General features: G+C 43.1%; 1 protein-coding gene across 6 annotated transcripts in view; it reads right to left on the bottom strand.

Moving 5' to 3' along the window:
* MTHFD1L (methylenetetrahydrofolate dehydrogenase (NADP+ dependent) 1 like) overlaps nucleotides 1-12,068 on the bottom strand; it is a 232,870-nt gene that overhangs the window by 50,076 nt on the left and 170,726 nt on the right. For all 6 annotated transcript variants that reach the window (XR_007519593.1, XM_049903523.1, XM_049903513.1 and 3 more), the window contains exon 26: nucleotides 10,101-10,253. Coding sequence is in view for 5 of the 6 variants with exons in the window: in XM_049903523.1 (XP_049759480.1) it covers nucleotides 10,101-10,253 (153 nt within the window). In the remaining variant the exon portion in view is untranslated. The remainder of the gene's footprint in view (nucleotides 1-10,100; nucleotides 10,254-12,068) is intronic.

Raw genomic sequence — 12,068 nt, 5'->3', positions numbered from 1 at the left:
GACCCCACATTTGTCTGAGTAGAACCGGGCTCCATAGGGTTCTCGACAGCTGGCCTTTTCAGAAGTAGATCACCAGGCCTCTCTTCTGAGGTGCCTCTGGGTGGATTGAGACCTCCAGCCTTTCGGTTAGCAGCATGCTAAGAGTCTGTGCCACACGGGCACTCCAGAGATAAGAAAGAGCAGTAGGAAAAGGATTCAAGCTGGGTGGAGAAGAGGATACCGATAAGACACCCAAGAATGCAGGCAGGTATACATCAAATCTGGTTTACTTCAAGCTACTCAAAGAGCTTTCGGGTGCTGGGCTAAATCAGGGCCCAATGGCACAGGGGAGCCTTTTGTAAAAGATGCTAAAGTTCTTTGTGGACTTGTGGGGGTAGTGACGAGAAAGCAGGGAAAGTGGTGAGTGAAGAAAAGGAGAAAGGAAGAGGGGATGGGCGATTTCATAAGAAATATGCCACACACAATTAAGCATTCCGCTAACCAAAAGGTTGGTGGTTCGAACCCACTCAGTGGCTCTGTGAAGAAAGATCTGGTGATCTGCTCCGGTAAAGATTGTTGTTGTTGTTAGGTGCCATCGAGCTGCTTCTGACTCATAGCAACCCTACGTACCACAGAATGAAATGCCGCCCGGTCCCGCACCATGCTCACCATCGTCACGCTGGAGCCCATTTGTTGCAGCTACGGTGTCAATCCACCTCACTGAGGGTCTTCCACTTCTTCAATGACCCTCTACTTTACCAGGTATGATGTTGTTTTCCAGGGACTGATGCCTCCTGTATGTAAGACATACTCTCGCCATCCTTGCTTCTAAGGAGCACTCTGGCTGTACTTCTTCCAAGACAGATTTGTTTGTTCTTTTGGCAGTCCATGGTATAGTCAATATTCTTCCTCAGCACCACAATTCAAAAGTGTCCATGCTTCTTCGGTTTTCCGTATTCATCGTCTAGCTTTCGCACGTATATGATGTGATTGAAAATAGCATGGCTTGCGTCAGGTGCACCTTAGTCTTCAAGGTGACATCTTTGCTTTTCAATACTTTAAAGAGGTCCTTTGCAGCAGATTTACCCAATGCAACGGGTCTTTTGATTTCTTGACTGCCACTTCCATGGGTGTTGATTGTGGATCCAAGTAAAATGAAATCCTTGACAACTTCAATCTTTTCCCTGTTTATCATGATGTTGCTCATTGGTCCAGTTGTGAGGATTTTTGTTCTCTTTATGTTGAGGTGTAATTCATACTGAAGGCTGTGGTCTTTGATCTTCATCAGCAAGTGCTTCAAGTCCTCTTCACTCTCAGCAAGCAAGGTTGTGTCATCTGCATAACACAAGTTGTTAATGAGTCTTCCACCAATCCTGATACCCTGTTCTTCTTCATATAGCCCAGCTTATTAGATTATTTGCTCAGCATACAGATTAAATAGATATGGTGAAAGGATACAACCCTGACACACACCCTTCCTGACTTTAAGCCAGGCAGTATCCCCTTGTTCAGTTCAAATGACTGCCTCTTAATCTATGTACAGGTTTCTCATGAACACAATTAAGTGTTCCAGAATTCCCATTCTTCGCAATGTTATCCATAATTTATTATGATCCACACAGTTGAATGCCTTTGCATAGTCAATAAAACACAGGTAAACATCTTTCTGGTGTTCTCTGCTTTTAGCCAGGATCCATCTGACATCAGCAATGATATACCTGGTTCCATGTCCTGTTCTGAATCCGGCCTGAATTTCTGGTAGTTCCCTGTCGATATACCACTGCAGCGGCTTTTGAAGGATTTTCAGCAAAATTTTACTTGCATGTGATATTAATAATATTGTTCAATAATTTGTACATTCAGTTGAATCACCTTTCTTGGGAATAGGCATAAATAGGATCTCTTCCAGTGGATTGGCCAGGTAGCTGTCTTCCAAATTTCTTGGCATAGACAAGTGAGGACTTCCAGCACTGCATCTGTTTGTTGAAACATCTCAATTGATATTCCGTCAATTCCTGGAGCCTCGTTTTTCACCACTGCTTTCAGGGCTTTTTTTCAGGGCAGCTTGGACTTCTTCCTTCAGTACCATTGGTTCCTGATCATCATATGCTACCTCTTGAAACGGCTAGATGTTGATCAATTCTTTTTGGTATAATGACTCTGTGTATTCTTTCCAGCTTCTTTTGACGCTTCGTGCGACGTTTAATATTTTCCCCATAGAATCCTTCACTATGGCAACTCGAGGCTTGAGTTTTTTCTTCAGTTCTTTCAGCTTGAGAAATGCTGAGTATGTTCTTCCCTTGTGGTTTTCTATCTCCAGCTCTTTGCATGTCATTATAATACTTCACTTTGTCTTCTCGAACCACCCTTTGAAATCTTCTGTTCAGCTTTTACTGCATCATTTCTTCCTTTTGCTTTAGCTGCTCAAAGTTTAAAAGCAAGTTTCAGAGTCTCTTCTGACATCCACTTTGTTCTTTTCTTTCTTTCCTGTCTTTTTAATGACCTCTTGCTGGTAAAGATTATAGCCTAGAAAACCCTATGAGGGAGTTCTACTCTGTCACATGGGGTTGCTGTGAGTTGGAGTAAACTTGACGACACCCAACAACAACATGGCCACTGGAAAACTTGCGATGGACTTGCTGGCACTAATGGTGTTCTATGGGATTGTACGCTGTGGAGAACTCTCTACTGTTTACACATCTCATTTAAAGTGCAGCTTGAGGAGGGAATGTTTAATCTTTTCACTGTGTAACTGGCCGTAAATCCCTGGAAAATGTGAGGAAAAATAGGTGTAATAAACCCATGAGGTCTGAATTCATTCACCTTCGCGCCTAACCGAGTAAAGCAAGTTTATGACCAGGATTCCCATAGTAGGGCTGGTATATAGAGGAGAAAAAATATCCCCTTTCAGCCTGGAAATAACATCATCACTGACCTGAATCAGATCAGCAGGAAACTAAACATTCAGTGCATACTTTTACAGCAGAGGGAGTGGAAGAGAAAACAAAGTGAGCTTAACAGAAACGTGAGAACAGACAAAATGGCAAATGGGTGGGGCCACAGCGTTCTGATTCCCCTCTCTGTCCCCTGCCTCAGTCCAGTAACTCTCCACCCAGCATTAGTTGTGAATGACATCACTGATTTCCCAAACTCACTCCAGCAGTTTCCTGCTTTCCAGAGTCAGCCAAGCAATGAGGTCAGTGGTGCACCTGGGTTAGTGATGTGGCTGGGCCAGGGTCACGGAGAGGGGAGCTGAAAGCCACCGTAAAACCAGTTGCCATGGTTGATTCCAACTCATGGTGACTCCATGTATGTCAGAGTAGAACTGCACTCCATAGGGTTTTCAAAGGCTGATGTTTTTGGACGTTGATCATCAAGCCTTTCTTTGATGTGCCTCTGGGTGGACTCGAATCTCCAGCCTTTTGGTTAGCAGCTGAACGTGTTAACCATTTGAACCACCCAGGGATAACAAAACTATTGGTTTCACTGCTGATCTTTTCAGTGCCTTTTCCCTGGAAAGACTTCCACACTGTGAAGGGCCCAGTCAAATCACAACAGGAGAAAAACCACATCTACACATCATGGTTGGTAAAATAGAGGGTCAGCAAAAACGAGAGAAACCATCAACAAGGTGAACTGACACAATAGCCTCAACAGTGGGCTCAAATACACCGACGATCATGGAGATGGCACAAGACCAGGCAATGTTTTGTTCTGTTATAGGTAAGGTCACCATGAGTGGGAGTTGATTTGATGCCAACTACTAACAACAGCAGTGCCTCACTTAACACAGATACTCTGCCCCAGTAGTGGCACAGGGACTGAGATGGAGGAGGGATATAGGAAGAGAGAGGGAAGGAACTGAACAGGGTAACCACACCACGGGACCAGGCCCATGAGCCCTGACCCAGGGTTCTTGCAGTGCCCCAGCTAAACACATCGATACCATCATTGGTTTGGGAGAATAAGCACTATAGTCTATCCCCCTATAGTTCTAGCAGCCATTCTGCCCCCAAGAAATGCTCTAATGGCACTGACTACCATATAAACACTGTAGGGATATCTTACTCCCTTCTGGTGAGTCATGAGACTGTTTAATCCCAACATGGTAGCCCAGATTCTTGTCATAAATGGACACATCACAACCTTCTACCCATGTTTGTCCAGAAAGAAGAGTTCATGTTCTAAGTTCTTTGAGACCATCTCTCATGGCCTCAATGTGATATCAAAGGAAAACAGTTAAATACCAAATACCAAAAAACAAAAACAAAACTTCAATGTACTTCTGCTAGGAATTCCCACTTGGCAGAATGCTTCTCCATATCAACTGTTTTGAAAACGCATCATGACTTCAGAAAGGAGTTACTCATCTGCCTTGTGGCTAGCAAACATCAAACAGAGCTAGACAAACCGTACTCCGGAGGGTGGTTTTTATAGGAACATTCTAGATCTTTCATCCTTTTTCTTCAGTGTCCAACTTTTCAGGTGTTAAAACACAGCAGGAGAGCTGGCCTAGGTAAGGGGACGCACTGAGCCTGGTTCCACATGCCATATGAGCAATTGTTTTACCCTAGTTAAACACTCCTGCCAAGTGCTTTTTAGTTTGTCATTGCCCCATTTATTGTATTTTCATATTATAAAAGCAATATATGTTCAACATAATAAGTTGAAATATACAGAAAGCAGGGAAAAATTACTCATAATCTCAAGTGCTCAATGTTAATAGGGATTTGGTGTCCATTTTTCTAGGCTTTTAAAATAAAATGTAGTTACTTCTCAATAATATCATTTCACATATTTTGCTCACATATTATATTTTTGTTTTATGAAATTTGTGCCAAATGAATAAACAGTTCTTGTAAATTAGGGAAGCTTAAAGACCACATCAAAACAATGTCATCATAAGAAAAACATGACTTAAAATAAAATAAAAAAAATTTTTGGGGCGGGGGCATGAGATTGTTTACCTGCAGTAGAGTTGGTCCTTGACTCATGGAAACCCCATATACAATGTAACAAAATGCTGCCAGGTCCTTTGCCATTCCAATGGTCAGCTGCAGATTGGGTTGGACCACTGAGATCCATACAGTTTTCAGGGGTTGATTTTTGGAAGCAGATCACCAGGCCTTTCTTCCTGGTCCATCTTAGACTCTAAAAGAGTCTGTTCAGCATCAAAACAACACACAAGCCTCCACTGACAGATGGGTGGTTGCTGCACAAGAGGTGCACTGGCTGGGACTCGAACCCCGGCCTCCTGCATGGAAGGTGAGCACTCTACCACTGACCCACCACAGCTCCAAAGGTTTAGGGTAAAAGTAAATATACCAAACCAAAACCAGTTGCCATCAGGCCGATTCTGACTCATGGTGACTGTACGTGTGTCAGAGTAGAACTGTGCTCCGCAGGGTTTTCAAGGCTGTGATCTTTCAGAAGTAGATCTCCAGGCCTTTCTTTTGAGGCATCTCTGAGTCGATTCAAACTGCCAGCCTTTCAGTTAGCAGTAAAGCACTGAACCGTCTGCATCACCAGGTATATATTTATATGTATAAGAATAGTAAATATATAGACAGCTAACTTGGGAGCGGAAAAATTGAACCCTCTAGTACTTCATCATCTGATCTCCATAGTCAGCGATGAAGAAGATGTTCACTGTTTGAGGAGGGACTTGTTTGTATTGGGATTCCCTACTTTTAGACCCACTGGAGTTGTCAGTGGGGAGAGGGGCTCTCCACCTCCCTTGACCACATACCTACAGAGGAGTTCTCCCTTCGTAAAAGCCCTCGGCATTTGGTACTTGCATGGTGGTTTTTATTTATTAGCACATATTGTAAGGTCCCTGCAGGCAAGACTGGATCTGTTCCTTGCCATATAGTTTATGGCGCCTTGCACACGATAGGTATTCAATAACTATTTGCTAAACGCATGAATGAACACTGCAGAAGAATTGAAAACCTTTCTGATCTTACGGCCTCAGTTTGGGTTTTCTTTCTGAGTAAACAGATGAATATGTATTTCAAAGGCACTCAAATAATCACATGTTGAGTTATGAAGAGTCATAGTGATTCATTACGCTAGAATTTTCTCTTCTGCAGGAGCCAGTCTCCCCAGCATTCCTATTCCTCTGCCCCTTAGTCATCTCAGGAGGAAATGACAATACTACATCCTCCACATGGGTGATGAATGCTGGAAGCTTCTCAGCAGACTGTGGCCAAGCTTAGAATGTGGTACGGTAAAAATAAATACCAGCCCTTATTAGGCTGCCAAAGACCTCTTTCAAGTGTTAAAAAAGCAAGGATGTCACTTTGAGGGCTAAGGTGCACCTGACCCAAGCCATGGTGTTTTTAGTTCCCTTACATACATATGAAAGCTGGACACTGAATAAGAAGATGCAAGAGGAACTGATGCCTTCGAATTATGATGTTGACAAAGAATATTGAATATACCATGGATGGCCAGAAGAACAAACAAATCTGTCTTGGAAGAAGTACAGCCAGAATGCTCCTTAGAAGTGAGGACGACAAGACTTCGTCTCATGTATCTTGGATATGTTATCAGGAGGGACCAGTCCCTGGAAAAGGACATTGTGCTTGGCAAAGTAGAGGGTCAGTGAAAAAGAGGAAGACCCTCAATGAGATGGTTAACAGAGTGGCTACAACAATGGGTTCAAGCATAACGATTGTGAGGACGGCACAGGACTGGGTAGCGTTTCATTCTGTTGTGCACAGGGTCACTATGAGTGGGAATCGACTTGAATGGCACCTAACAGCAACAACAGCCTTATGAGGAGATCCTGGTCTTTGCTGGTGCCATCTGCCCTGATCCACACTCAGCTTCCTGTTCTGTCATGGAAAGCGGACCTCGAGGGCCACAACCTCCAAGTACCGGTTTCCTGACCTCCAGGAACTGCTCTGGGCAGGCGTTGCTTCCTTCCTTGCTCCTCACTCTTGATTGTTTCGGAGGATTTTACCACAGTGTACTCATGCTTGTTGCCGCCCCCGACGTGCGGCCACAAGAGGAACTCAGCTGGGAAGAGAGATAACAGCACAGGGCTCGCTCCCTTCAGGAAATCCAACGAGCCTGCAGCTGCGCCAGGAGGGCCATTCCGTATATTCACTCTGTAACTAGTCATAAGTCAAAGGGTGACGTCAGAAATGACGGATGAAGGAGTGTTCACAAGGAGCGGTAACAACTCCAGGTCAAAGGTGACAGTATTCTGATGTTCCAGAAGGGTTTTGGTCTTTATATGGCAATGGATGGGATGGTGGTAGTTGGGGTGAAAGAAGATTCAGATTATATATCCATTTCATGACTCTAAAGATTTTAAATTATATGATGATTTTTAGTTAGCGACTATTAATGCTCAGAAACTAATTATCAATAAAATTCACAATTTTTATACCAAACCACTTTCCTCATCAATTTACTCCTATCCACCTCTCATAAACTACATGCTGCCTGAAGTGAAGAAAACATCTTTATTTTGGGTTTTTTTCATAGCACTGGGCACAGTGCCTTAGGCAGAGTGAACAAATGAATGAATGAATGAATGAATTTACTGGGTGAACTACTGCAGGATTCAGAATCTGTACAGGAGAATACAGGACAAAGGAACGAGGCTCAAATTCTCCTCAGAGTGTCCACTCTTTTACATTCCCTGAGGGCTCCCACGGCTCCTTTGTCTCTCCTGGCGGTCTAGGCTCTCTGGGCCTGCACTGCCCATCTGAACCTTTCCTCTGAAGCAAAGGCCTCTGCCTACTGTCTTCGGCGAGACCAGTAGTACTGAAGATTTGCCATCACTGGGAACATTCTAAGGAATATCAAAATCAAGCAAGCTCTTCTCAGTATCCATTTTTGTTAGCTGAGGCATAATTAACTTACACATATGAAAGTCACCTTTTTAGGTGTTTAGTTCTATGAAGTTTGATAAACATATACAGTCATGTAATCAGCACCACAGTCAAGACATAGAGTACTTCCATCATCCCCTGTGCCCCTCCCCAACCTCTAACTCCTGGCCATCACTGATCTGAATTTTTTACCTATAGTTTTGTCTTTTCCAAAATGTCATTCAGTACCCATTTTATTTGAATCCTTTTCCCTATACCATCGACACACTTGATCTCCGTTCCCCGACCAGAAATCTTCCCCCCTTGGCTTTGGGGTATTTCCCTTAACGCTTCCCACACGCCTTTGGCCATCCCTTCAGAATTTTTGGATGGCTCCTGCTACTCGGTTGGCTCCATAAATGTAGGTGTTTCTTAGCATATGGTCCTTTATTCTCTTCTTGTCTCCCTCGAGGCTAGCCTGGCTTCTCCACTTTTTAGCGATTGAATTTACCTATATGCTCAGAATTTACAAGGTCATTTCTGCTGAGCTTTGCGTCTGTGTTTCTAATGGATTCACAAGCTCTTTTATAGATCCTGTTAACCCCTCAAGTTCTCTATGATCAAGCCACACTCATTTCTGGTTCTGCCAACATGCCTTCCTCCTGTGTTCTTTACATGATGGATGACATCACCATTCATTACCATCTGGTCACCAAGCTAGGAATGCTCCCTTTCTCTGGTCCCCACGTGCATGTGGCTACCGGTAAAATATGTCTCAAATTCACCTCGACTCTCCACATCTACTTCTGCGGCCCCACTGTCCACCTACTTTCTGTCTGACCTCACCTCCAAAGCCTATTTAACTGGTCTCTCTGGGTCTGGTTTTCTTTCCTCTAAGCATTCTCCACATTTCTGTGAGAGTTATTTTTCTGAAATACAAATCAGACCACATTCTTCTTCTCTTTCTTATAAAAAAAACACACCCTATAGCAACTCCCTACTGTTTACAGGATAAAATCTTAGCTCCTTAAGATGACATTTGAGATCCTTAACAACAACTTGGCCAACTAGTGCAAGCCAGTCCTGTTTCTTAGCCCTCCTGCCCATGTCCAACTCCTGCCATGCTGGACCACTTGGGAAGGGGAAATCATGCACTTCTGTGCCTCTCAGGTGGAACTCGCTGTTTCCCCAGTTCAGAGGCCATGGCTTCGTGAAGCACGCTTGATTCTCTTCATCTTCTATAACTCTTCACCTCAGCAGTACTAACTGTGCTTGCAGAACATTCCCGATGTCAACCCAACATCTCTCCATGGCTCAGGGCTGTGCAGACCTGTGTTCTGTGTGCTTATTCTTCTTAGTGTCCCTGTGCCTCATATGCAGTGAGAACTTCAAAAAATGCTTATTGAAACCATTGTGCCATGTATTAGACGAACCGACAATAAACTCAAAGGCAAGAGTCCTGAAAAAGCCAATATGTACTTTTCACCTACCCATTGCTTATGCAAATAACAATACAGCCATAAAGACATTGTTATAATGTTGCTCTCTGTCTGGGCTTGGATCAATTTGCAGTAAGTAATAATAACAATGATTGAGAATTTTTTTGTTCTCGATCTTGTCCAGGACTACGCTCATGACGAGAAGTCAAACTGAGGTCATCGTGGTTACCGAGGGGAATGCTGGCATTGTGTGAAGCATTTTGTGCGTGAGGTGTTATACACGATGATAACCTTTCATTTCTCTGCTCATCTCCCCTCCCTCCATAGATAATTTGAAATCACATAATCATTCTACAGCATTCTATAGCAATATAGTCCCATCACAGCAATGACAAAAAGCGGCTAATGTACTAAGCTGGAGCTTCCCACCTGATGTGCTGACAAAAGGGGAGCAGGGCTGTTACCGTCTGGCTCCAAGCAGCCACCTCCATTTCTCTCCCTGTGCAGTGCAATACTGTCATTTTGAGTGCTGTCATGTCCAAAAGGCTGAGAAGCACAGTACTGAGCCACTCTATCATTTAAATAACAGACAGCAGTTTCCCAAGTTACTTTCCTCTTTGTCCTTGAGGGGAATTGGTTTTATGACTCAAGGGACCCTGAATACATGAGCTAAACAACAACAACACACACCTAAAACACCCAAACCACAACGACAGAGTTGTTTTTGGCGATAGAGGATATTTAGAAAAATGGCAAATACTATTAATTAGTCCCTAATAAATGATTGTGAAGCATAAAGATATGAAAAGTCATGACGACACAGGATGAAGGTTTCAGGAGAATGTTACTCACTCACCGTTCCCACCAGTGGGTAAATGAATCCAGCGCCTATGCTGGCCCGGACATCAGTGATGGGCAAGATAAAGCCCCTTGGGACCCCTTTCTTGTCGGGTTGGTGAGACAGAGAAAGGTGGGTCTTTGCCATGCAGATGGGCAAATTTCCAAAACCCTGTAAGAAAGGAAAGCAAAGACGTTCACTGAGCATAAACGTTAAGTCTCTTGGACTTGTTTAACTTGTATTTTGTAAAATCTCTACAACAACAGAGCGTCAAGCCAGACCTGGCACACAGTAGGTGCTTGTTAGTACTTGTTCGTTGAGCTTGTTACTACATCTCCATCACCTCAGTACATTGGCACACAGTAGGTGCTTGTTAGTACTTGTTCGTTGAGCTTGTTACTACATCTCCATCACCTCAGTACATTGAGGGTATCTAATTCGTTCATTTTGGAGGTTCTCCTTAAGAGAAGGCAGCATTATGCACAAGTTTGGGGGAAACTGTGGTTATTTTCAGACAAAGCAGCAGCAGTAGCAGCTGTAGAAACCACTTTCCAAGGCTATTAGTACCCAAGACACAGAAAGGTAATCTGGAGAAAAGCTCTGTAATGAGAATTTGAGTCACGTGGCTCACTTGTTCTTCGAGTCTGTCAGGAAGCAAAGGGCCCCTTTGTGTTCCTTTACGAATTGTGGCTATTTGATCTGTGATTATATTATAGGAACTAAGATGAGGTCACTATTTAAGCCTCTTATTTTTAAGGACCAAAGACTACGCCTGACCCAGAGTCCTGAAGGTGAAAGGGCAGGAAGTCATATGTGGCATCTCACAAAAAGGACAGTGTCCCTGAAGCCTGTTTCTGGTTAAATGGCACACACTGTTCCCTTAGAGACTCTGTGTTAATTAACTGCATCCACATTCTTGACACATAACTTTCAAGGATTCTGCCCTCCGTAGACAGACAGAGATAAAAGGAATGGAATCCTTAGAGGCAATCCATGTAGAATTTCTTATGATTCAACAACAAACTATTTGGGAGATTTTAGAGTGCTATCAACTGGGGGTGGGGCCATTCTCTTTTTGAAAGCCCCACTCTTTGTTGCGTTATGAGTTTTGATAAGTAATGGTCACAACTGCTCTACAGAAATGGTACCAAGAACATTGAATTTCAGAGATCAGTCAAGTACTGAAATAATTTCTATGAACTGAGATAGGTCTGCTAACTTAAAACTCTTTCCAGAAGAGATAATAACAAACCAACCAATATGCCATATACCATCACCATTATTTCATACAAGAACATTTTAAGACTGAAAAAAAAGGAGAAAGGACCTAATACTAGAATAAATGACAGTCCTTAAACAGCTTTATGAGAAATTCACGACGCTGGTCTTATTTCGCTCGTTTCACTGCATATGCGTGAAAATCTCACCACAGAACAATGCCAGTATGTAGAACAGCATTTGGGAATCCTTATTTTAAAACACAAGCCGAGAACATATGTAGGAAATTCTAAGAAAAAATAGGTTGCTATCTATCTTACCAAAGCTGGGAGAACACTCTGGTTGGCATTGGTAATATTTAACAATTTGTCAAATTATGATTGTTAAACAGCATCAAAGAATTGAGGAATTAAAAAAAAAGCAATGATCTTCACAGTGAACTTCTTAGAAGTGCCTTGGCTTCTATCTTATCAGGTCAAAATGGATAGGGCAATTAGCCATATGGTCTTATGAGAAAGGTAATAGGCTGCAATGGAGTCATTGACCATGACCATCACTGGACTAATGATGACTCATGCTGATGACTCACAGCCACCCTCAGAGCCTGTGTCACTCTCTACAGGTAGAAGGTGATGAAGCCTTCAGCCTTGATGAGCAATCCCAGTAACAAGCCAAGAATCTTCCTGTGCAAAAAGAATGCCAATACTCCCTCTGTATACACCACTCTCCTATTTGCCTAACTTGGCACCATGCTAACATTTTTATGGT

This window comes from Elephas maximus, chromosome 1 (assembly GCF_024166365.1).
Source record: "Elephas maximus indicus isolate mEleMax1 chromosome 1, mEleMax1 primary haplotype, whole genome shotgun sequence".
Lineage (NCBI taxonomy): Eukaryota > Metazoa > Chordata > Mammalia > Proboscidea > Elephantidae > Elephas > Elephas maximus.
This window is presented reverse-complemented; position numbering and strand designations above follow the sequence as displayed.